This window comes from Dendrobates tinctorius, unplaced genomic scaffold, assembly GCF_039654945.1.
Source record: "Dendrobates tinctorius isolate UK_male_01 unplaced genomic scaffold, ASM3965494v1 ptg000059l, whole genome shotgun sequence".
Lineage (NCBI taxonomy): Eukaryota > Metazoa > Chordata > Amphibia > Anura > Dendrobatidae > Dendrobates > Dendrobates tinctorius.
Genome location: NW_027361727.1, coordinates 18,679,235 through 18,706,426, shown reverse-complemented (window position 1 = coordinate 18,706,426; position 27,192 = coordinate 18,679,235). Strand labels below are relative to the sequence as shown.

The window sequence follows — 27,192 nt, the reverse complement described above, 5'->3', positions numbered from 1 at the left end:
TCAGCTGCCTCACCAGCCCTCCCCTGACTGCACCTAAGTATTACCCCGACCCGTGTGCAGGTGCTCAGCCAGAACCACCACACAATACGTCCCCTTTTAGCAGATAATACTGCCATAGTGTTCTCACATAATACCACCATATACTTCACACATAATGCCACCATATTGATCATACACAATACCACCATGTAGATCACACATAAAACCAGCAGGGTGGCAGCAGCACAGAGTATTTCAGGAGAGCAGTATCACACGGGATAGGATTAGATACACGGCTCAGCAGACAGTATCACACAAGAGAGGATTAGATACACGGCTCAGCAGACAGTATCACACAAGAGAGGATTAGATACACAGCTCTGCAGACAGTATGACACGGGATAGGATTAGATACACGGCTCAGCAGTCAGTATCACACAAGAGAGGATTAGATACACAGCTCAGCAGACAGTATCACACGGGATAGGATTAGATACACGGCTCAGCAGTCAGTATCACACAGGAGAGGATTAGATACACGGCTCAGCAGTCAGCATCACGCAGGAGAGGATTAGATACACGGCTCAGCAGTCAGCATCACGCAGGGGAGGATTAGATACATGGCTCAGCAGTCAGTATCACACAGGAGAGGATTAGATACACAGCTCAGCAGTCAGTATCACACAGGATAGGATTAGATACACGGCTCAGCAGTCAGCATCACACAGGATAGGATTAGATACACGGCTCAGCAGTCAGCATCACACAGGATAGGATTACATACACGGCTCAGCAGTCAGCGTCACACAGGATAGGATTAGATACACGGCTCAGCAGTCAGCATCACACGGGAGGATTAGATACACGGCTCAGCAGTCAGCATCACACAGGATAGGATTAGATACATGGCTCAGCAGTCAGCATCACACAGGATAGGATTAGATACCCGGCTCAGCAGTCAGCATCACACGGGAGGATTAGATACACGGCTCAGCAGTCAGTATCACACAGGAGAGGATTAGATACACGGCTCAGCATACAGTATCACACAGGATAGGATTAGATACACGGCTCAGCAGGCAGTATCACACAAGACAGTATTACAGATATGCCCACACTGGTGAAACTTCCAGCCCCCCCCCCCAATTATACACTAGACTATGGGCTGTATATGTCACTGTCCTCAGACAGCCATAAAAGCTCTCATAAAAGGGAAGGTGTCAGATTACTGGAGATCACTGGGGCTGTGAGTGAGGAGGCGGAGACAGAGCAGGAGGACAGTGGAGCTGGAGCAGGAAGCACAGTGCAGAAAGTGGAGCTCAGCAGATGGCACTGGGCTACAGTAAAATGGCGCCCAGCCACACCTACAGCAGTGAATGGTGCAGCCCACAGGGGCGTGCCCAGTTCACTGCTAATGAGGCTGCAATGTTAGAGATAGGGTCGGGAACCGTCCGCAGTCTCCTATGTCCAGGGACGGCCATATTTGCAGACTGTATGAGTCCTCCACAGATCTGCAAATCAAGATGGCAGCACCCAGTGGCTACATTAAAACATTATTACAAACAAACCATAAATCCTAGTTAGTTCAACATTTGCTGAAACAACATGTTTTGTTACTTTTTTTTTTGCAAATTATATAAAATTGCGGCACCTTCCCTTTAATATGATTTTGTCCTATTATATGGAATTGGCAGAGATTATCAATTCAATGATAACTAATGTTTTCTGTTTTAAATTAGTTGTGGCGGACATTACAATCCTGAAGGAAATCCTCACGGCAGTCCGGGACAAGCAGATAGCGTGAGTACCAGATTATTTTATGCTGGACCGTTTTAAAGGGTTTGTCTCCTTTCAGTTTGGCTATGTGCACATGTTTCGCACCACATTGGTTGTAAATATAAGATGGAAAAGTATACACACATAGAACATAAATAACAATTAGTTAATGGATTAATGAAATAGATCTAATTATATATACATCCATATGTAAATCGGGTGTGTGCAAATAATGTTCCAAGGTGTGACTGTATGAGAGTCTCACAATAAGCCAGTGCAAACAAAGGAGCAGACCAAGGTGCGAAATCAAACCATAATATGTTTAACACACCCATAAACAATGAGAGAATAGTTTCCATATGACTGTACCCCAGGGACACCCAGGGGACATTTGACTCTCATATTGACACCGTGGCCAAATAGGCTATTATCTAACTCTACAGGTTTCACGTGTCTCTAAGAACACATACAAAATAGTAGCAAATCTGCGATCATCTTTAGGCTGTGTGCACACGTTGCGGATTTTGATGCGGATCCACAGCGTTTTTGGACACGCGGAATTGCATCAAATCCTCAGGGTAGCGCACAACCAATGATAGTCAATGGGAAATTCAGAATTGGTGAGCACATGCTGTGGAAAAATGCACATGGATTTGCAGCGTTTTATTTTCCGCAGAATGTCTATTCTTTTGGAGGATCTGCAGCGTTTCTGCACCCATTGACTTCCATTGAGTCAGGGACATCCGCAGCAAAACCGCAGATTTGAAACGATTTGCGGTATTAAATAAATAAATAAATCTTTATTTTTATATAGCGCTAACATATTCCGCAGCGCTTTACAGTTTGCACACATCATCATCACTGTCCCCGATGGGGCTCACAATCTAAATTCCCTATTAGTATGTCTTTAGAATGTGGGAGGAAACCGGAGTGCCCGGAGGAAACCCACGCAAACACGGGGAGAACATACAAACTCCTTGCAGATGTTGTCCTTGGTGGGATTCGAACCCAGGACCCCAGCGCTGCAAGGCTGCAGTGCTAACCACTGAGCCACCGTGTTGCTGCGGTGTTGCGTGCGAAAAGCGCTCGAGATCGGGAGGTAGAGTGTGTGTGTGCGGAGAATATGTGCAGGTCTGTGTGTGTGTGCGTGCGGGTCTGTGTTTAGGCAGGCATCGTCTGATGGGTCTACTAGTCCCATCTGGCTATGTCGGCTACAGTGACAGCATTAGCCGACGATGGGACAGTAGTAGTCCCATCATCCGGCTACTGTGTTGAATAGTAAAAAAAACACATACAGTACATACTCACCAAACGGCTAATTCCCAACGCCCTCGATCGCCTGCAAAAAAAATAAAAATAAACCAATAGTATACTCCCTGTTCCACTGTGACTGCTCTATAGGGGAGATCGTCGTCGGACACTCGTTATTAAATTGATTTAATTGGACAGGGAGTATTTGTGTTGGTTTATTTATTTATTTTTTTGCAGGAGAACGAGGGCGTCGCAGGAATTAGTCATATAATAAATATGGGAAACTGTGTTGTTTTATATCCTTAAAATACTTTATTCTGGCTGTGTCTTTATTTAACCTGTAACAGCTATAGGATTAGCATTGAATGGGTGTCTTATTGACACCTCTCCATTACTAATCCCTGGGCTTGATGTCACCTTACAATACAAAGGTGACATCAACCCCACAACTATTACCCCACTTGCCACCACTACAAGGCAAGAGGGAAGAGAGAGGCTAAGTGCCGGAATTGGCGCATCTTAGAGATGCGCCATTTCTGGGGCGGCTGAGAGCTGGTGTTTGTAACCGGGGGGGTCCAATATCCATGGTGCCTTCCTAGGCTATTAATTTCAGCCGGCAGAGCCTTTTTTGGTTATTAATTATAGGGGGACCCCACATCATTTTTGGGGGGCTCTCCTATTTTGATAGCCAGTAAAGGCTAAATATACAGCTGTTAACTGATATTAATAGCCTGGGAAGATCCATGGGTATTACCCCCTTCCCAGGCTATAAATATTTGCCCCTAGTCGCTGGCATTCCTTGTTCTGATTTTGAAATTTAACTGGGAGCCCATGCAATATTTTTTCCATTTTAACCCCTTTACTCCCAAGGGTGGTTTGCATGTTAATGCTCTGGCCAATTTTTACAATTCTGACCACTGTCCCTTTTTGAGGTAATAACTCTGAAATGCTTCCATGGAGCCTGGTGATTCTCGTGACATATTGTACTTCATGTTAGTGGTAAAATTTCATTCATATAACTTGCGGTTATTTGTGAAAAAAACGGAAATTTGGCGAAAATTTGGCAATTTTCCAACTTTGAATTTTTATGCTCTTAAATCACAGAGATACGTCACACAAAAAACTTAATAAGTAACATTTCCCACATGTTTACTTTACATCAGCACAATTTTTTTTTTAAATTCGTTTATTAAACCACAGGCGGTTTTACAATACACACATATAGTACAAGGTGGTAAGCTTGATACAAAACATACATATGTTCAGACAGCATGAAGACGCATGGCAAAATATGTACATCAATTGTGTGTAAATAAAGTAAACATAATATCAATTGAATCACAATAGTGTTGTGTTATTGTACCAGTAATAAAACCTGCCTAGCTTCTAAACCCTACCTACATCTACCAAAACATAAACTATTCCGCAGCCTACTTCTATATAGTGAGCAGTTTACTGTGCGACATCTCCGCTCTGCAAAGTTAGGTGAGAGGAGTTCCACCTCTCCCAAATCTTTTTAAATTTACCCGGGCACCCTCTATTTTGATACAGTGTACGTTCATATGGGATAATCGAATTTACCAGAGTGATCCAGGATCCAAGAGAAGGAGGCGAATTTCCCATCCACCGTAATGCTAGTACCTTCCGTGCCATGAACAGCGTCTCCCGTAGAAAAATCCCAACATAATGGCCCCATGTCTCCTCATACCACACTCCAAACAGACAGGTGGCTCAAGAGGAACTGGGGTTTGTACCAAGGATGTTAATAATGACGTCACCTCCCTCCAGTATTGCACAACAACAGGACAGCACCAGATCATATGAATAAAGTCCGCATCTATTGAATGACATCTCAAACATTCCGATGACAGGTATCGGCCCATCTTAAAGAGTCGAGTTGGAGTCAAATATGACTGATTAATAATATATAACTGTATCATCCTGTTGTTGGCAGACGGAGACACCCATATTGGTGACTCCAGGATTTCTTCCAATTCCTCACCCTGTGTATCCGGGATGAGCCTCTCCCATTTCTTCTTAATGGAATCTAAGGCACATTCTGTCCCCACTGACAACATATATGTATTTAGAGAGGAGACGAGACCCTGAGGGCCCTGTGACTTGAGAATCCCTATCAGGGGTAGAGATGAAATGGCATTATCTATACCTATACACCTCATGTGTATGAAAGGCTGATCTTCGTTGTAAATAACGGAAAAACTGGGATCTTGGAACACTGCGATTAACCTGTAATTGCTCAAAGGACACCAAAGTTCCATGATCGAATAGATCACCTATCATAGAGACGCTATACTGAACCCAGAATTCGGCAGATGGATGTTCACGTAGCACCGGGAGGTAGTCATTATTCCACAGGGGCATTTCAGCTATAATATCCCCAAATCTATCCACCCCCTTAATCTGTCTCCATATCGATCTTGCCAGACGAAGCAAGGGTAACAGTCCCGAGACATTCATCTTCCTCATTTCCAAAAAACCCAGTGGGCAACTAGTCCCTGCAGAATGAAGAAGATGACTCTCAGAATTCGGGAGATGACCTCCAGGCATCCATGTGCTTATGGCTCTGGCCTGTCCAGCTAGATAATATAAAAAGAAATCGGGTAACGCTGCCCCTCCTCCCCTCTTGGGCTTTTGTAAAGTAGTTAATTTAAGTTTAGGCCTGGCTTTCCCACAAATAATTTAATCTTAATTAAATTGATACGTCCGGCTACAGACAGTGGAAGTTTACCCTAAATCGCGAATTTACCTTTGACCGTCTCCAGCAATGGTTGTATATTGAGTTGTAGATCAAATTTACTGCCCTTAGAGATATAAACCCCCAAATATTTAAAACTAGCTACAATGGGCAGTAAGGAGAGAGTCTCAAGTCGTGGCATTGGAGCATGGGAAAGAGGCATCAAAGCAGATTTCTCCCAATTTATGTATAGGCCAGAAAATTTACTGAAATTATTTATGGTAGTGATCACTCTTGGTAGGGTCTCCTCTGCTTTGTCCATAAATACCACCATATGATCAGCATAGAGGCCTATGGTATCCGTCCAACCTGCTATTTCTACACCAGCAATGTCAGGGGAGGACCTTATACGAATTGCCAGCGCCTCAATAGCAAAAGCAAAAAGGGCCGGAGAAAGAGGACACCCCTGACGAGTTCCCCTGTGCAGTGAAAATGATTCAGATATGGAATTATTTACTATGACCCGGGCCTTGGGCTTCATGTATAAAACACTGACCCATTTTTGGAATCTATCACCAAATCCGTATCTCTGCAAACATGCACGGAGAAAAGGCCATTCAAGCGAGTCAAAGGCCTTGGCCGCATCCAACGATGCCAATGCCCATTCATTATCCGGTACCAGAGAGCTATATTGGACCACTGACTGGACACGTCTGATATTTATGGAAGTGCTCTTACCCGGCATAAAACCCATCTGATCAGGGTGTACAAGATCTAATATAACTGAATTTTCTCTCTTGGCCAAAATTTTTGTAAAAATTTTATAATCCACATTTACTAGTGATATAGGCCTGTAAGATCCACAATCTAAAGGGTCCTTCCCCTCCTTCTTAAGAACTATAATATTGGCCTCATAAAAGGACTCCAGCATACATCCCCCCTCCCAAATCCTGCAAAACACAGTCAACAAAAGAGGCGCCAGTACATCCTGATATTTCCTATATAACTCCACAGGAAATCCATTAGGCCCAGGGGCCTTCCCAGAGGCCATGTCTTTTATGGCGTCCTCTACCTTCTCCAGAGTGAACTCAGCATCCATAAAGGCCTGTTGGGAAGGACTTAGCGTAGGAAACTCTATGTCTAGCAAATAATTTAAACATTCCGGGCCATCCACATCCGTCTTAGAATTATACAATGAACTATAATAATCAGAAAAGCATTTTAGTATCTCCTCAGTTGAGGAAACCATAGTACCACCCGAATCACGGATCTGTAGAATTGTATTAGTTGTGTTATGCTGTCGTACTAAGTAGGCCAGAAACTTAGTCGCCTGATTCCCCATTTCAAAATAAGATTGCCGGGCAAAAAATAATTTACGTTTCGTTTTGGTGTCAGTGTACTGAGCATATAACCTTTGAGCGGTCAGCCATTCTACCCTATTACTATTAGTTTGATCCGATACATAGGTTGCCTCTGAGTCCTTCAGACGCCTCTCCATCTCGCCATCCTCCTCCGATGTCACCCGTTTAATGTGAGAAATCGTGGAGGACAGACAACCCTGTAAATAGGCTTTAAGAGCATCCCAAAATATATTAATATTTCGGGGTTCGGGGTGGGACGAGACGAAGCAGCGTAACTGATCTATTGTTCTATCAGGAGGTGTTATCAACTTCAGCCAAAAAGGGTTCAGCCTCCATGCCATTCTATTAGTCAGTGGCCCATATTTAAGCTTCAGATAATTGGACTATTATCCGAAATCCCCCTGCCTCCATGTTTAATATCATCCATCCACGCTGCCAGACCCAAAAATGTAGTCTATGTGAGACAGAGAGCGTTTAGTGGAGGAGTGACAAGTATATTCCCTAGTCTCTGGATGGCGCACTCTCCATAGATCCAGCCACCCGCTATGAATTGTGACAGTTGGGATGTGCCCGGGGTGGGACTTCACCCTGTACTCCATCGCCCAATCTCAATCTATCAAGATGGCTATTCATGACCAGATTAAAATCTCCCATACAGATGACATGTGCGTCCGGGTAATTTAAAGCAAAGCTCAATGCCTTCTGAATAATTGACATAGTGGCCGGAGGGGGATTATAAATACAAAGAATGACATATTTCTGAGAGTTAATCAGCGCATGCACGAACACAAATCGCCCCTCGGGGTCCTTCCGGGCCTCCCTGATCTCCCACCGAACATCCTTATGAATTAACAGAGAAACTCCCCTTGAGTAGCTAGTGTGAAAAGCATGTATAAACCATTGCACCCACGGTTTCTGTACCCACAGAACCGTATCTCTAGTCAGGTGCGTCTCCACCAGAGCCACAATGTGAGGACGGTAGTGTCTAATTTGTGAGAACACCTTAATTTTCTTTCGAGGGGTTTTTATGCCTCTCACATTCCAGGTCATACAAATCAGCTCAGAACCCATTCCCGTCTATCAAGATATGGTGCATAGTGGCGCCCAAACCAGGTGCAGAGAGTCCACATATATAACAGAATTTGGCGTCGGCTGCGGCCTCCATCTAAACAACTATAAAAATTAAAACTTTTGAAAAAAGCAAAACAGGAACCTAGTAACATAGGCGTACAGTCTTACGTCCCCATCAAAAAATAAACAAGGGGATACCATCACTGAGTACAGCGTCCGGTATAGCTGGTATCTGGGAACTTGCTGGGAGAGCTCCAATTAGACCGTTGATTGAAAGGATCTGAGGTAAGAGCCGTCACATTAGGATTCCTTTGCAGGGAATCCCCCATAGGACCGCAGCCATTCAGTCGCCTCCGCTGGATCTGTAAAAAATACGGAAGAACCCTCATGGACAACTCGAATATACAATGTTCCTGTCTCTGAGTCGCCTCTTGACCTCGGAAGAACTGCGCCCGCTGTTTCTGCAGCTCCATGGAGAAATCCGGAAAGATGGAAACTGCAGCATTGTTGAGTTTAATAGGACTTTTCAGGCGTGCAAGACGCAAAATAGTATCTCTGTCCTTGCAGTTGAGCAGGCGTGCCAGGAATGATCGAAGTGGGGCCCCCGGAGGCAGGGGTCTTGTAGGGACCGTGTGAGCTCTCTCAACGGCGAACATAGAGGAGAATTCGTCCCCCAGGGAGGTCTTAAGCCAGTCCTCCAGAAACTGCTCAAGGTACTGACCTTCCGAGCTCTCAGGCAGTCCAACAATACGGATATTATTTCGGCGCATTCTGTTTTCTAGATCATCCGCCTTCTGTTTCCAAGCGTTTATGGAGCCCGTCACCTTCGTTAATTTAGCCTCCATAGGTGTAATGGTATCCTCCACCTTGGACACCCTCGTCTCCACCTCCGTAATGCACCCCTTCATGGCCTGCATATCCTGACGGAGTCTCCCCACCTCCGTATAAACATCCTCGATTTTCTCCGTCAGGATGTCCTGGTTAATTAAATAGCCTGCATCAACTGCTCAGATGCTTGTTTAAGGGTTAATTCCTCCTGTTCCATCTCCTCCTTGCCCCCAGAATGGCGATTTTTGCGCTGAACTTGAGAGGTTGTGCTCCTATTATGCCGCGCATTTTCAGCGGGGTCAGGTCTAGCGAACTCTTTCAATTTTTCCGCCGCTCCCGACCCTTTAAGTCGGCTCATGATTGTCTACTGCGCTTTCTGATGAAGAAATTGAAGCGTGTGGTCCAGATATTACCCACTACAGGTGGGGGGGGTCACAGCGGGTCAGGCAATAGTTAATTATGGGGCTGTCTACAGAAAGATGCCTGCGGGATGACAAGGAGGGCAGCCAGGTACAGCCTAGATCTCTATGGCCCGGGGAAGGAAGTGGGGTTTCCCGCAGAGGCAGCTGCAGTGGGGGGGAGGGTGTACAGAGCCTCCTCTAATGATGGAGCCAGCCGGCAGAGTGAGCGGGTAGGTGGAGAGGGATACCACGCGGGGCCCGTTTTTCCAGGGCACTCACCGCGCGCTCCCTCAATGTAACAGCCGGTTTTCTTCACTGCCCGGCGGCGGTGCAGCAACAGAAGTCGGCGCTGCAGCTCTCAGCAGCTGAGCTGCGCGCCAAAGATGGCCTCCGCCTCGTGGGGGAACCTGCCGCCCGCTCCTATTTCCCCGCCACCCGCTCCCAGAAGCCGTCTTCCAACCTGCCACAGAGTGCTCAGGGGGTCCTGGTGTCCAGGGGGGGGTCCAGGCAGCTACAAGTAAGTCGCCAGGAGGGGGGGTCCATGTACCAGGATTTATCAGGATTATGAGGAGCTCTCTTCATCGGCGTCCTCTCCCGTTCACGGCATAGCCACGCCCCACATTAGCACAAATTGGGAACCAAAATTTTTTTTTTGTTAGGAAGTTATAAGGGTTAAAAGTTGACCAGAGATTTCTCATTTTTACAACACCATTTTATTTTTACGGACCACATCACATTTGAAGTCACTTTGAGGGGTTATATGATATGAAATACCCAAAAGTGACACCATTTTAAAAACTGCATCCCTCAAGGTGCTCAAAACCAAACTCAAGAAGTTTATTAACCCTTCAGGTCCTTCACAAAAAAAATTACTTCAGGTTCAATTTTTTTTATTTTACCAAGGGTAACAGGAGAAATTGGACTGGAAAAGTTATTGTGCAATTTGTCTTGAGTATGCTGTTACCTGATATGTGGGGGGGAACCACTGTTTGGGCGCATGGCAGAGCTCGGAAGAGAAGGAGCGCCGTTTGAATTTTTCACTGCAAAATTCGCTGGAATTCAGATCGGATGCCATGTCAAGTTTGGAGAGCTCCTGATGTGCCTAAATAGTGGAAATCCCCCCACAAGTGACCCCATTTTGGAAACTAGACCCCCCAAGGAAATTATCTAGATGTGTGGTGAGAACTTTGAACCCCCAAGGGCATCACAGAAGTTTATAACGTACGGCCGTACAATTAAAAAAAATATTTTTTCCACAAAAATGATCTTTTCACCCCCAATTTTTATTTTTCCAAGGTAGCAGGACTCCAAAAGTTATTGTGCAATTTGTCCTGAGTATGCTGATACCCCAAATGTAGGGGTAAACCACTATTTGGGCGCATGGCAGAGCTCGGAAGGGAAGCAGCGCCATTTGACTTTTTTGGCTGGAATTGAGATCGGATGCCATGTCGCGTTTGAAAAGCCCCTGATGTGCCAAAACAGTGGAAACCCCCCAATTCTAACTCCAACCCTAACCCTAGCCCTAATCCTACCTCTGACCCTAGCCCTAATGGGAAAATGGAAATAAATTCATTTTTTTTTATTTTATTATTTTTCCCTAACAGGGGGTTTTATTTACTATTTATGGCGGGTTTTTATATTTGGCAGCTGTCGCACGCTAAAAGACGCTTTTTATTGTAAAAATAGTTTTTGCATCACCACATTTTGAGAGCTATAATTTTTTGCGGGACGAGTTGACGTTTTTATTGGTACCATTTTCGGGCACGTGACATCTTTTGATCGCTTTTTATTCCGATTTTTGGGACGCAGAATGAACAAAAACCAGCGTTTCATGAATTTCTTTTGGGGGTGGGCGTTTACACCGTTCTGCGTGCGGTAAAATTGATAAAGAGGTTTTATTCTTCGGGTCAGTACGGTTACAGCGATACCTCATTTAGTTCGTTTTTTTATGTTTTGCCGCTTTTATGCAATGAAAATAATTTTATATAAAAAATAATTATTTTTGCATCGCTTTATTCTGCGAGCTATAACTTTTTATTTTTTCGCTGATGATGCTGTGTGGCGGCTCGTTTTTTTGCGGGACAAGATGCCGTTTTCAGCGGTACCATGGATATTTATATCCGTCTTTTTGATCGCGTGTTATTGCACTTTTTGTTCGGCGTATGATAATAAAGCATTTTTTGCTTTGTTTTTTATTTTTTTTAAGGGGTTCGCTAAAGGGGTTAACTAATGGGACAGTTTTATAGGGCGGGTCGTTACGGACCCGGCGATACCAAATATGTGTACTTTTATTATTTTTTTCTTTTCAAAAAATGAATTTTAGGGAATAATATATATATATATATATATATATATATATATATATATATATATATATTATTTTTTTTATTTTATTTTTTTTTTTTTTTTATTTATTTTTTTTTTTTTTCTAAATTATTTTTACTTTTTTTTTTTTTTAACTTTATTACACTGTCCCAGGGGGGACATCACTGTAATGTGACAGATCGCTGTGACAGATCAGGAATCTGTTGAAAGCAACGATGGAGGAAGGATTGTCAACTGACTCTCGCTTTCCCATCATTTCCCCTCAGCGTCTGATGTCTCAGCACAGTGGGTGCTATGACATTGTTACAACTCGCCCACTGTACCCAGACCTGCAGAGAATCTTAAGAGACCATGAAGAGATCGGAGCTGCGGGGTAACGAGCAGAGATGAGTACTTCTTTTTATAATATGGGGGCCCATTATACTGCATGGAGCACTATATGGGGCCATTATACTGTATGTGAGAAACAAAGAAACTTGAGGGCACTACTAACAAATGCAAGGGGGACTGCTGGCCACACACATGAGCAATGAAGAATGAGACAAAAGAGAAAAGATGTGTGTAACAAGGGCGCGATCAACCCCAAAAAATACAGTGTAATATAATAATATCCAAAGATACTATGATAATGTGCAAATAACAATTTTTATTAACATACAACCAAGGCACATAAACACGTGACAAAGATTAAAAACAGTTAAAAAGCCAAAATATGGCCATCAAAAAATGCTCCAAAGCAAAAAGATCCCATAATGGGGATCGATTGCTCACCTCCTCCAAAGTGCTGGGCAGAGAAAAATAGAACCAAATCACAGAATATCGATATATGTAAAGTGGGACCTGGAAAAAGCATATAATAAACACAATCCTACTTAATAGCAAGATGAAGCATTATACACATACATAAAACCCACATTGCACATAATAAATCTCAATAAACCTAGTGAAAAAACACTGGTGCATTGATAAATAAAGAGAGATGAAGTGGTATATATCATACAATAACACCGGGTACCCATAAAACGGTACCCCTCAAAGGCACCAAGAATATCAGGTCTATGATGTGACCACAAAATACAGCGATGCCTGAAAAGTGCACTTTTAGACCTGCAGATAAAGGAGCAGAAAGGTTAAATGACAAAAATGCCTAAAGGGTGAAACCCAATTCGGGCAAAAAACCTTAGCAAGGTCCAAAATTGAGAACAAGTGCCCGCATAATATACCAGGAATGTTCTCCATTCCCCCTGAGGAAGCCACGCTACGTTGGCGATACGCGTGGGGTTTCCATCCATCTCCTCCTGGTATATTATGCGGGCACTTGTTCTCAATTTTGGACCTTGCTAAGGTTTTTTGCCCGAATTGGGTTTCTCCCTTTAGGGTATGTGCACACGGTGCGGATTCTGCTGTGGTTCCGCAGCTTTTCTGCACCTGCGGGTCTGCAGCAGATTCTGCTGCGCTGTACAGTACCTTTATTTCCTATGGCAATAAAAATGCAGTGCACATGCTGCGGTGTTTTCCGCACGGTTTTGCTGCGGTTTACAAACCTCAGCATGTCAATTGTTTGGTGCAGAAACGCTGCAGTTTTACACCTCATCCATTATGAGGTGTAAAACCGCAGGACAAAACCACAGATAAACCGCAGGACTATTGTCCTGCGGATTTACCTGCGGTTTCCTCTACAAAATCCGCAGAGGCAAAAAACTACGTGTGCACATAGCCTAAGGCATTTTTGTCATTTAACCTTTCTGCTCCTTTATCTGCAGTTCTAAAAGTGCACTTTTCAGGCATCGCTGTATTTTGTGGTCACATCATAGACCTGATATTCTTGGTGCCTTTGAGGGGTACCGTTTTATGGGTACCCGGTGTTATTGTATGATATATACCACTTCATCTCTCTTTATTTATCAATGCACCAGTGTTTTTTCACTAGGTTTATTGAGATTTATTATGTGCAATGTGGGTTTTATGTATGTGTATAATGCTTCATCTTGCTATTAAGTAGGATTGTGTTTATTATATGCTTTTTCCAGGTCCCACTTTACATATATCGATATTCTGTGATTTGGTTCTATTTTTCTCTGCCCAGCACTTTGGAGGAGGTGAGCAATCGATCCCCATTATGGGATCTTTTTGCTTTGGAGCATTTTTTCATGGCCATATTTTGGCTTTTTAACTGTTTTTAATCTTTGTCACGTGTTTATGTGCCTTGGTTGTATGTTAATAAAAATTGTTATTCGCACATTATCATAGTATCTTTGGATATTATATTATACTGTATTTTTTGGGGTTGATCGCGCCCTTGTTACACGCATCTTTTCTCTTTTGTCTCATTATACTGTATGGAGCACTATTTGGGGCCATTATACAGTGCGGAGAACTATATGGGGACATTGTACCGTAGGGAGGACTGTGGGGCCATTCTGTATGGAGCACTATGTGGGGCCATTATACTGTATGGAGCACTATGTGGGGTCATTATACTGTGTGGAGCGCTATGTGGGGTCATTATACTGTGTGGAGCGTTATGTGGGGTCATTATACTGTGTGGAGCGTTATGTGGGGTCATTATACTGTGTGGAGCGCTATGTGGGGTCATTATACTGTGTGGACCTCTATGTGGGGCCATTATACTGTGTGGAGCACTATGTGGGGCCATTATACTGTGTGGAGCACTATGTGGGGCCATTATACTGTATGGAGAACTATGTGGGGCCATTATACTGTGTGGAGCACTATGTGGGGCCATTATACTGTGTGGAGCACTATGTGGGGCCATTATACTGTGTGGAGCGCTATGTGGGGTCATTATACTGTGTGGAGCGCTATGTGGGGTCATTATACTGTGTGGAGCGCTATGTGGCGCCATTATACTATGTGGGGTCATTATACTGTATGGAGAACTATGTGGGGCCATTATACTGTATGGAGAACTATGTGGGGCCATTATACTGTATGGAGAACTATGTGGGGCCATTATACTGTGTGGAGCACTATGTGGGGCCATTATACTGTGTGGAGCACTATGTGGGGCCATTATACTGTGTGGAGCGCTATGTGGGGTCATTATACTGTGTGGAGCGCTATGTGGGGTCATTATACTGTGTGGAGCACTATGTGGGGTCATTATACTGTGTGGAGCGCTATGTGGGGTCTCATTATACTGTGTGGAGCGCTATGTGGGGTCATTATACTGTGTGGAGCGCTATGTGGGGTCATTATACTGTGTGGAGCACTATGTGGGGTCATTATACTGTGTGGAGCGCTATGTGGGGTCATTATACTCTGTGGAGCACTATGTGGGGTCATTATACTGTGTGGAGCGCTATGTGGGGTCATTATACTGTGTGGAGCGCTATGTGGCGCCATTATACTATGTGGGGTCATTATACTGTATGGAGAACTATGTGGGGCCATTATACTGTATGGAGAACTATGTGGGGCCATTATACTGTATGGCGAACTATGTGGGGCCATTATACTGTGTGGAGCACTATGTGGGGCCATTATACTGTGTGGAGCACTATGTGGGGCCATTCTACTGTGTGGAGCACTATGTGGGGTCATTATACTGTGTTGAGCGCTATGTGGGGTCATTATACTGTGGAGCGCTATGTGGGGTCTCATTATACTGTGTGGAGCGCTATGTGGGGTCATTATACTGTGTGGAGCGCTATGTGGGGTCATTATACTGTGTGGAGCACTATGTGGGGTCATTATACTGTGTGGAGCACTATGTGGGGTCATTATACTGTGTGGAGCGCTATGTGGGGTCATTATACTGTGTGGAGCGCTATGTGGGGTCATTATACTGTGTGGAGCGCTATGTGGGGTCATTATACTGTGTGGAGCGCTATGTGGGGTCATTATACTGTGTGGAGCACTATGTGGGGTCATTATACTGTGTGGAGCACTATGTGGGGTCATTATACTGTGTGGAGCGCTATGTGGGGTCATTATACTGTGTGGAGCGCTATGTGGGGTCATTATACTGTGTGGAGCGCTATGTGGGGTCATTATACTGTGTGGAGCACTATGTGGGGTCATTATACTGTGTGGAGCGCTATGTGGGGTCATTATACTGTGTGGAGCGCTATGTGGGGCCATTATACTATGTGGGGCCATTATACTGTATGGAGAACTATGTGGGGCCATTATACTGTGTGGAGCACTATGTGGGGCCATTATACTGTATGGAGCACTATGTGGGGCCATTATACTGTGTGGAGCGCTATGTGGGGTCATTATACTGTGTGGAGCGCTATGTGGGGTCATTATACTGTGGAACGCTATGTGGGGTCATTATACTGTGTGGAGCGCTATGTGGGGTCATTATACTGTGTGGAGCACTATGTGGGGCCATTATACTATGTGGGGCCATTATACTGTATGGAGAACTATGTGGGGCCATTATACTGTGTGGAGCACTATGTGGGGCCATTATACTGTATGGAGAACTATGTGGGGTCATTATACTGTGTGGAGCACTATGTGGGGTCATTATACTGTATGGAGAACTATGTGGGGTCATTATACTGTGTGGAGCACTATGTGGGGTCATTATACTGTGTGGAGCACTATGTGGGGTCATTATACTGTGTGGAGCACTATGTGGGGTCATTATACTGTGTGGAGCACTATGTGGGGTCATTATACTGTGTGGAGCGCTATGTGGGGTCATTATACTGTGTGGAGCGCTATGTGGGGTCATTATACTGTGTGGAGCGCTATGTGGGGTCATTATACTGTGTGGAGCGCTATGTGGGGTCATTATACTGTGTGGAGCGCTATGTGGGGTCATTATACTGTGTGGAGCGCTATGTGGGGTCATTATACCATATGGAGCATTATGTAGGGCCATTATACTGTATGGAATGCATTGCAGGCCTGGTTATACTGTATGGAGAAATGTATGTGGCTCATTTTAATGTATGGAGCACTTTTTTTTTTTTTCGTGGCCATCATACTGTGTGGAGGGCTGTGTGTATTACAGTTGGAGAATCATACTGTGATGGGGGTCTCTATTCTTTATTGGGGGGGATTGAGGGGGGGTACTGTATTGTCATCATACCATGCGTGTGGAGGAATTCACGTTGAGGGTATCATACGGTGTTTAGAGGGCACTTTTGTTTGCATCATACTTTATTATCTGTATTAATCATGTTTTTTTTATCCTTTGTTATTAGATATTTAATTTAGGCCATATGCTTTTTTACTTCTCTTACATAATATAATGTATTATTTCAATATTTTATTCTAAAGATCTATTAATTCAAATGTATTTTGTTTGTGGGACAACCCCTTTAAGTATGTATCCATATGAAAAGGTCATCGTTATATTTGATGATAAGGAAAAACGTCCTCAATTGTAGACACTTTTTAAAAATAAATATCAAGTTTGGCCCGCGACTGTCCAGGCATTTTTTTATTTTTTTTTTAATTTGTTTATTAAGCAACAACTAGCAAATGTACACATTTGTAAATAACCAATGCAATGTATACACGATCATCATAATATCTGTAAAGGGAGAAAACCAACAAGTTTATATATTAGGTTATTTGTACAGATCTCAATTTCACAGGTCCTCACTCTCTTGCAAGGCCTATGGATAATCTAAGAGTACCGTTACACTAAGCGATGCACCAGCGATCCTGACAACGATATGGATCGCTGGTGCATCGCTAAGTGGTCGCTAGTGAGCTGACACACAGGCAGATCTCACCAGCGACATCGCTGGGGTCGGGGGTCGCTACTTACCTGTCAGACGCGGCGATCCTGACGTCCTCCCGCCCGCGTCCACGCGTCGCTCATCGGCGCCACAGGAAGCCCAGCAGGAAGCGCCCGACAAGAAATGGTCCAGGACGTTCTCGTGCGATCAGCGATAATCAGCGGGGGAGCCGGTCGGAGGCAAGTATCAGACATAGCGATATCGCTAGCAATATCGCTGCTGCGTCACAAAGCCAGTGACGTTACAGCGATATTGCTAGCGATCTCGCTGTGTGTAATGGGGGCTTAAGAGTAGTTACAAGAACCTGTTATTCATCTATACAAATGTTTGGTTATGCATAACCCAGAATGATACATTACAACCAACATATCTAACATAATACAAAAAACTACTCGCCCTTCTGCCAAAACACCCTCCATAGCACTGATGACATTATAAACCTATAAAGTATAAGTCAATATATACTTCACAACAGCTTTTATGTTAATAACAGACCACTATCTACGCGTTGTTATAGTAAGGTGAGGTGTTTTCCATAATCCCAAAATTTATTAAACTTCCCCAAGCAACCCCTATTCTGGTACAGTGTCCGCTCGTAAGGTATAATTGAATTTACTAGTTCAATCCAAGCTCTAAGAGAAGGATGTTGATTATTACCCATCCAGCGTAAGGCCAATATTTTTCTGGATAAAAAAAAGTGTCTCCCGCAGGAAAATTCTGACCTGGTGTATCTCTTCCTCCAGCACACCAAACAGACATACCAATGGAGTGAGAGTAACAGGAGTACCTATGAGAGAGGTTAACAACGAGGTCACCTCGCCCCAAAAAGATACAATAGTTGGGCATCCCCACAGCATATGTAGAAAATCCGTATCCATTGTATGACATCTTAAACATTCTGAGTATTGGGACCACCCCATCCTAAATAGCCGTAGTGTGGTCAGATGAGTCATTTTATTATTGGCTGATGGAGACACCCCGGTTGGAGAACCAAGGATCTCCTCCCAATCTTCATTTTGAATATCTGGAACTAGAGACCTCCACCTCTCCCTTACTGACGATAAAGCAGAGTCAGAGCCCGCGGACAACATCTAAGTATACAAGATAGAAATAAGACCCTGGGGGCCTTGTGATTTCAGAACGCCTATCAAAGGAAAGGACGATATTGCCTGGGTCGTATTTCTGTTAGACTGTCCAGGCTTTTAATTTTGGTTTTCTGTGTGTTGGAGTTTGACATTCCTGCTCTAATACTTCCACCTTTTTCCCATTTATTAATTTAAAGATAAAATGGGCAGCCCAAATATACTTTTTTTCTGTTTTCTTACATATATATAGCATGTTGGTGACCTTGGAAATGTCTTGGCCTGTGATGATGGTCGAGCAACTTTTCGGATTGACAATAACCGAGTGAAGGTGAGAAAAATAGTTTTGCATTTTGGTTCACAGTAACATGCAATTCTTATAAAGCCAGCTCATTTATAGACATGCATGTTGATTTTTACATACCTGGATTTACAGTTGTTCATGTAAGTTGACAGTCTCACACTGATTTAATAATTAATGACTACAAACACCAAGGAAACACACAGGAATTCAATTTAAAGGAAATCTGTCAGCAAAATGTCAGCCCCCCCAAACTATTTATATGCTTGTGTAGCTCTTTCAAAGACAAATCCAGCAATACTTTTACATGACCAGTCTGTTACTGAGAAATCAGGATTTTAACTCATATGAAAATGAGGCTGTAGATCTGAAGCTTCTGTCACTCCAGCTCTATTCCCTGCTTGACTGATGATAGCTCCTTTCTCTGAACATAGAGGCTGACAGTCAAGCAGGAAGAGATGGCACTGTCAGGGAATAGAGCTGGAGTGACTGAGGATTCAGATCTACAGCCTCATTTACATAGGAGTTAAAACACTGATATTTCAGTAATGGAGTAACAGATTGATCACGTAAAGGTTTTACTTGACTTTCAAAAATCTACATGTGCATATAGTTTGGGCGGAGAGAGGGGGTGGTTGAAATTGTTCTTATAGATTCTACTTAAAGCTGCACTCCAGGTGTGTGTTGGTTTTTTTTTTTTTTTTTTTTTTTTTAAAGGTGGATGAGCGGTGTTTTTACTGTAGGGTCCCTGACCCTGGGTCTTATACTCGCCCTCCGGGATATTCACCTTTTTTCTACTGCTCTCCGGTGCCATCTTGTGACTGTAACTTCTGACTGTCCGGAAGTTAGAAGTAACGGTTGCAAGCTCTCAATGTAAGTCTATTAGAGCCAGAAAAAGGATCTCATAGATTTGTATTGAGATGTGAAATGTGACCTCTGTTCGCTCCATGAGAAACTGGAGCGATCTGGCAAGAAGTCACAACCTGCTGCAAACCGGCGGGAGTGGCGGTGAATAAGGGTAAGTACTGTGACAGGTGAGTGTAAGAGTAGGGTCGGGGACCTTAGATTTAGAGCCCCACTCCATATCGACTGTTTGTGCTCCAGGGTGGGCCTGTAGGCAAAGTCGTATCTTGGTGCTGTAGGCCAGAGACACCAAGGAAAGACCTGCCCACAGGCCTCCCCGAAGCACAAACATGTTCCTCTTCATAGAGACCGACTGTTTGTGCTTTGGGGCGGCCTGTGGGCAGGTCTTTCCTTGGTTTCTCTGGCCTAGAGCACCAAGATTAGATTGCCTACAGTCCCGCCCTGGAGTACACGCATCTCATTAACTGAAAACTTCTAACACTGAATATGCAAGAACCACAAGATGGATTTCTTCACCCCAGGTATCATTTGAATCCGTGTAACAGTGGCAACATGACAGTGCCTGTAGTTTACTTGGCAAAATACTGCTGACAGGTTCCCTTTAATATGATTTTTCAGCTGACAGCACTTTTTGTGTTCGTATGAGGTTGCTGTGTTTCAATAATGCATGCCAAGTCATTTCTTCAAAGGTATGGGACATCATAGGTCGGTCTCTAATTGTGGATGAAGGAGATGATGACCTTGGACGTGGATCTCACCATTTATCTAAACTTACAGGCAACTCTGGCAAAGGGTGAGAAGTTTTATAATATACTGTGCAGTTTTGTCACTTTTCTTTTTTTGTTTCATCATAATCACTTTTGTTTCCTATCTTCCTACCAAAATGTAGAGGGTTTCTAGTAGTTAGATCCTCACATATCCATACTTTAACCCTCAACTGGTGAGGTGGGGTTTGCCACACCCCAGGGAATTTTTGTTCGGCTGCCATTCATTGAAAAATGCTGGTATGAGGATACGTCTCTCGCTAGCTTCCATCCATTTCCTTATCAACAGGATGTTGTCAAGGCCTCTCTCTTCTGGCCATGCATAACAGAGATAGCTGTCGCTAAGTGCTGTCTTGGCCTTGCTGAACCCCACATCACCACTCACTATTTACATTATCCTAAAAGTCATGTTTCACAATGCCCTCGGATTGAATCATCGAAGTATTACATTTTCCGATACTTGTGGGTGTCAAAAATTTGTTATACTCATGTGTAATCAATCGCCAATAAGAAAACGATCAAAACAAATGTGATCTTTGCATTTTCTGTAAAAATAAGAGATTTCTAAACACTGGGGTTATAGGAAACCCCACTTCACCAGTTGAGGGTTAAGTATTACATACACCCTTTAGGCCTCTGCACTGATTGTCCTAATGACTTCCTGATTATAGCTTGGGGTTCCTTTTATTTTAGACTAAAGATAAAATAAAAATCAAAATTAAGTGGATGTTAACGGGGTTTTCCACCCCAGAGAAAACTGTCGGCAAGTTGAATAGTGTCTTATACGCACAGGATTCTTCCCTGCTGGCTGGTTTCAGAAGTTGTCAGTCATCACAAGTTTGCAATTTTGTATACTTCTGGCCACATTTCGACTAGACATGTTTGGTGTTGCTCAATGGACTTGTATTGAGTGAGTCTGCGCACGTCTAGTCGACACTTGATCGCATACAAATGGAAATCACATACTTGCAGTCACGCTTCCAGTGCCAGCACCCGAGAATCCTGACAGTGCACGTGATGTGAGAATTCACAAATTTCAAGATGGAAAAAAAAATTTAGACACATAGCACATTTTATAATGGCCATTAGCACCTTATCAATTATGAGCGTCTTCATGCAATTTTATATCACATCAAAATATGTTGTAAGAAATGCATGAAATGTGTTTTGTGTGGTTAAGTCTATTTTAAACGGCACAGACCCTAATAAGAAAAAAAAAAACATCATGAATTGGAAAGTTCATTCATGTCAGTATGCATGTCTAATTGCAAATATCTTCACTTATTCCTCAGAAATAATTAAAGGGAATCTGTCACCGGAAGTTGGCGACCTATGTAAATGGCCTGTGTCTGGTCCGATGGGCGGTGTTTCTTCTTTTTTTTTCTCCACCCCATCCGTGGCCCCCGTCCGTGATCTTTTCCGGAATTCTAGTAGTTCTACTCCATAGTTTGTGCGTGCGCAAAGCAATCTTGCTTCGCGCACGCGCAGTATGCTTTGCCAACTGCGAGCAAAGCCGAAAATTATTACTGCGAATGCGCCCGGTACACCATGTCCCGGAAGTATTTTTGTACATAGGCCGCCAACTTACGGTGACCGATTCCCTTTAAGTCAAAAAATTCTGTGATGCAGTCAACCCGATTTTAAACAATAGGTCATCGTCCGTTGATCCGTTGCCTCTAAAAGCATGGAGGTTAATCGGTAGAGCCATAGTACAATGTTATACAGAAAATACGCCTTGAGGATGCTGCTGGATACCCTCATGAGGTGCCATTGAAGAGTAGTTCCACATCATCTGGTAATATGTGTGGTCTGAAGAAGGGGACCCATTCCCCAAAACACGTCACTGAAACGCCAAATAAAGTATAATATTTCACTGCAGCTGTTCAATTAATCTTCCATTTGCCATGCAAATGATCTGTGTATCCAGCAATAACTCCTTCAAGTTTTTTTTTACCACATACCATAGCACTGCTGTCGCATGGAAAACATCACTGGGGCTCAAGAGATCCCATTGACTTCCCATATTGTCTTTGGATTCTATTGTGGTTTGCATGACTTAAGCTCCTGATGGGGATGAAAATAATTGCATAATGCAATAAATTCTGCTCACAGATTACTTGCAAATCTGAAGTCGTATTGATTTTTAGCTGAATATTAAAGGAAAACCAATGCTTGAATATATGACCGCTATATAATCGTTCTCTTTTGCTCTTTCGCAGATTGGCTTGCGGAATCATTGCCCGCTCTGCAGGCCTTTTTGAGAATGCAAAAAAAATTTGTTCTTGTGATGGCATAACCATATGGGAAGAACGAGACCGTCCTATAGCTGGCCCAGAACGGAAAAAAGAACATGCTAATCATGCACACTTGTAGTGCCATCTGCAGTACCTAACTAGCTGGAAGTCTAATCACATTGGCCTCGATTTATTTTTGCCTTTTCACCTGTTTTTGTTTATTTTTCTCTTTGTACTCAATTTCTTATACTATTTGTGCTTTTTTTTTTTAAGTCTGTTATATGTGCTTACGTTTTTTTTTTTTTACTTGTTTTTTTTCCTTGTGGGTGAAATTTAGCAATTCCATAACTTTTTTTTTTTTTCTTTTCGCCTGGTTCATCAAATCCAACTTTTTAAAAAAGTTGCAAAATTTGATGCAACTCCACTCCAGTCCCGGCTCTCCTTCCCGGTGCATTTTTTGAGTTTGCCAGTATTTTGGCTCAATTTTTGTAAAACGTGCCACTTTTTTTTTTTTTTGCCTGAAGTCAGAAAAACAATTCAAGACAAAAAAGATAAATTTTGAATTTGCTGAATTCATTAACCAAGTAGGCCATATTAGGCTATGTGCCCACGCTAGCGTTTTTAAACGCTCAGGAAACTGATCCCCTTCCCAGAAAACGCACGTCTTTTTCCGCGCGATTCTTGCACGGTTTTTGACAAAAAGCCACGCGTTTTTGACGCTTTTTTTGATACGCGTTTTCTGGGAACATTGGGGGAATGCTAAAAACGCTCAGCTATGCGGAAATTAATGAGCATGCTGTGTTTTTAGGCGCTAAGCGATTCCTGAGCGGTTAAAAACGCATGCATTGGCACAAAAAGCCAAAAATGCATGCAAATTAATTGGAAGCATCTTGTAAGTGTTTCTGCAGCGTCTGATCCGGCACAAACGCTGCGGAAACGCTTACAAAAACGCAACATGGGCACACAGCCTTAAAAGGTGTGTAAAAAAAAAAAAAAAAAAAAAAACTTAAAAAATAGCTGAAAACACAATTGATGAATTTCGGACCATCATGATCCTCTTTGATTTCCTTCCAAAAAATCAGAATCTAACACACATGGTCGTCATTAAACAAGTTTGCCCAAGCTTATTTTGCACCTGCTAATTACCGTACATCTGTGCCTTTATTTTTTTATCTGCACTTGTGGCATAAAAAAAGAGAGTTTGCTTTAAGACTTGTTTTCCTGGGACGTATTTGCATTGGATCTCCGAATGGTAAATCTATTGTCTTTTCCGGAACTGGAGTACTATATGAAGTAATCTCCCATTCACACGCTGCAGGGAAAAGTTGAAATGAACCAACGCTGCAGATTTCACATTTGCAACATGTCAGTTTACGCTGCGGTTGTTTACTGTGGATTTTCGTCAGTATATTTTCATCATCTGCACAGCAATAACCACAGTGATGCCTGAACAATTTCATGCTGGTGTAGTCGCTGAAATATTCCTGCTAAATTTTCATTGCAAAAGTCTGACATCACTTACTCTGTGTAATCATACTTTTTTAAAAAAGGCAACTAGGTAAATGGGACCAACAGAAGGATCTATGAATCTAATGTACTTTTAGATTATTTTTTTTTCCCCGCTGGTAATTTACTGCTTGTTTTATGCCTCAGAAAATCTAGTAAGTGAGCTAGAAAATCTGTTATCAGAGCTCATGAAGTTTATAGCTTTTCTGTGCTGTAAGCAGTCAGATGATCTTGTTTGTTTTTGCTTTAAAACCAAAGAGTAACACTGATCTGAAGCCGATTTGCTCATTGTTTAGGATGGGTCTTTACATTTGAGATTATTATTAATGCAGTGCATTCATATATGAATCTGAAAAATATTAATTTGTAAATTTATAAAATTCTAAGCAGGTATATTTCTTGAAAATTTGTAATAAACATTATGAAAATACCTTTTAGAGTGAATGTCTAAATAGGTCCAAAATCCTGTGTCGATTTACCGTACACTTTTAAACATCTTAGTCCCGAATAATCCCTTTAAGAGGACAATCTAATTTTTTTTCTCATGGGATTAAAGCGAACCAGTCAGCAGTTTTGGCCGATATAAGATACGGCCACTGCCTCCCATCTTCTTGCGATGCCACCCTTCTGTTGCTTGCATCACAGGCTCCCCGGCATCGCGCTTCTGCACAGGTGTACTTATCTGCCCTGTTGAGGGCAGAGGAAAGTACTGCAGTGCGCAGGCGCTGGGCCTCTCTGACCTTTCCCAGGAAAGTACTGCAGTGCGCAGGCGCTGGGCCTCTCTGACCTTTCCCAGGAAAGTACTGCAGTGCGCAGGGCCTCTCTGACCTTTCACGGCGCCTGCACACTGCAGTACTTTACTCTGCCCTCAACAGGGCAGATAAGTACACTAGTGCAGGAGCGCGATTCCGGGATCCATGAAGCAAGCAGGAGGGCGGCATTGCAAGAAGATGGGAGGCGCAGGACCAACGACACCCATCGGACGGGACCATACCCCGCCCACCCCTGGGTGAGTATAATAAAACTTAGTTTTCTTTTTCAGGTCGAATCGGGGGCTTACCTACAGCATATGGCAGTGGCCATATCTTACATCGACCAAAACTGCTGACAGGTTCCCTTTAAGAACTGACAGGCTAACTACTTGCCTGTTCAGCCCGGTGCTGGTGATTCTGTTGCTTCATTTGACCTCACGTCAACAGAGCAGCTCTTCTTCCGGGCTACTCTGTTGACGGAGCATTTACTGAAGTCATGCTGATTGACAGCCTGCTTTCCATAGTTAGGCAGTCGGGAGCTAGGATCATACAGCATGACACTGGCACCGATAAGGCCTGTTTCACACATCAGTTTTTTCTGTCAGTCCAAATCCGCCAAAATAGCGGAAAATGGATCCACAGGCGGACTGACAAACGTGTGCCGGCGGATGTACAGATCCGCCGATCTTTCAAATTTAAAGGAACCGTGCCTGGTTAAAAAATAAAAAAAAAAATACCGGTGATGTAGTGTTCTCCATGTCGCTGCCGAGATCTCGCGGGAGCCGGGGTGGGAGTAATGGCGCGGCTGAGATCTCGCGGGAGCCGGGGTGGGAGTAATGGCACGGCTGAGATCTCGCGGGAGCCGGGACCAGGGGACAATCATCCACAATCATCGCGCGATGTGGGGAGCAGACATCGCGGGAAGTGAGCGGTCATTATCGCGGGATGTGAGTAACAATCATCGCGGGATGTGTGGAGCAGACATCGCGGGAAGTGAGCGGTCATTATCGCGGGATGTGTGGAGCGATCGTGCGATATGAGTAACAATCATCGCGCGATGTGGGGGGCAGGGATGCCATCATCGCGGGAAGTGTGGAGCTGCGGTGACCATGGATGAGAGAGATTTTTCTACCGGCAGCCAGACAGAATTGGGGGTTAAATCACTACATGGTGGATCCGCAGCCCAAAAAAACGTTGCAGGGTCCATCCGGTCATGTCAGCGGACGCCAAAATCTTGGCAGATCCGCTGACATGCGGATGCAACGGACGACCATCAGTCAAAATCCGCCAATAATGCTAGGCAATGGGGAAAAAAACGGATCCGCCAAGAAAAATGGCGGATCCGTTTTTTCTCCAAAACGGCGGATTTTGACTGATGGTCAAAAACAGATGTGTGAAACAGGCCTAACCAAGGAGAACGGAAGAGAAGCCGCTGCTTTGTAGAAGTGTCTTCACAGGAAGCTACAGAATCACTGCTAGGAGTGGGCAGAACAGGCAGCTAGTTGGCATCTACCTTGCCTGTAAGTTCTTATGCCCATAAGAAGATAAATCATTCCAGATAACCCATTTGATGGTTTTGATGGTCTGTTGTTTATTTTTAATTTTTTTGTCTCTGCAATTTAGCTTATAAGTAACTTTTACTTTTTCACTGCTAGGACTGTGCGAGGCCTTGTGTTGGAGAAATCATGGAAAAATGTCTTTTTACTCTTCGCCACGACAGCACCCACTTGGAGAGAGGGATCCGCCCATTGGAACAGGAAACCTACAGAGATAAAAGAGGGCGGTCCGCCTCTCCCCCTCAGTTGGTTTCCTGTTCCTAAGGGGAACCGCAGGATACGCTACAGTCTTACCTGGGCCAAGGAACCGCCTGTGCAGTGTCTGCGAGAACGGCAGGGGTTCCGGTCCAGAGGCAGCGACGGGGGAGTGCTGGAATCCGGCTCCCTCCTCGGCTGGTATGGACGGCCGGAGCAGAAACACCGGTTCCGGGTGGCGCCGACCGGGTGTTCTTCTGATAATGACATGACACCGGCGGGAGGATCCATTCCGGTCCATGTGGGGGCGCAGGAACTGGAGAAACGGCAACCTCCGGCGTTCCTAAGGGCTTCAGCGTCCAGGAGGTCGCACAGGCAGCGCGGCAGGAAGTGGTAAGGAGGAACTTCCGGGTTACCGGAGGTTCCTTGGCTCACAGCGCACGGGCGGCTGGGTGGCACCGCAAGCGTAGAGGCGCTCCCCGCCCCCTCCAGAGGGGGAAGAGAAAAAAACCCAAAACGATTTAA

The 27,192-nt window shown here is 43.9% G+C and overlaps 1 protein-coding gene across 1 annotated transcript in view; it reads left to right on the top strand.

Annotated features, from left to right (window-relative positions):
* CCS (copper chaperone for superoxide dismutase) overlaps nucleotides 1-24,594 on the top strand; it is a 50,138-nt gene extending 25,544 nt beyond the window's left edge. The window contains exons 5-8 of the mRNA XM_073578517.1: nucleotides 1,719-1,779; nucleotides 18,749-18,826; nucleotides 20,350-20,453; nucleotides 22,644-24,594. Coding sequence (XP_073434618.1) covers nucleotides 1,719-1,779; nucleotides 18,749-18,826; nucleotides 20,350-20,453; nucleotides 22,644-22,797 — 397 coding nt within the window. The 3' untranslated portion in view covers nucleotides 22,798-24,594. The remainder of the gene's footprint in view (nucleotides 1-1,718; nucleotides 1,780-18,748; nucleotides 18,827-20,349; nucleotides 20,454-22,643) is intronic.
* The last annotated feature ends 2,598 nt before the right edge of the window (nucleotides 24,595-27,192 follow it).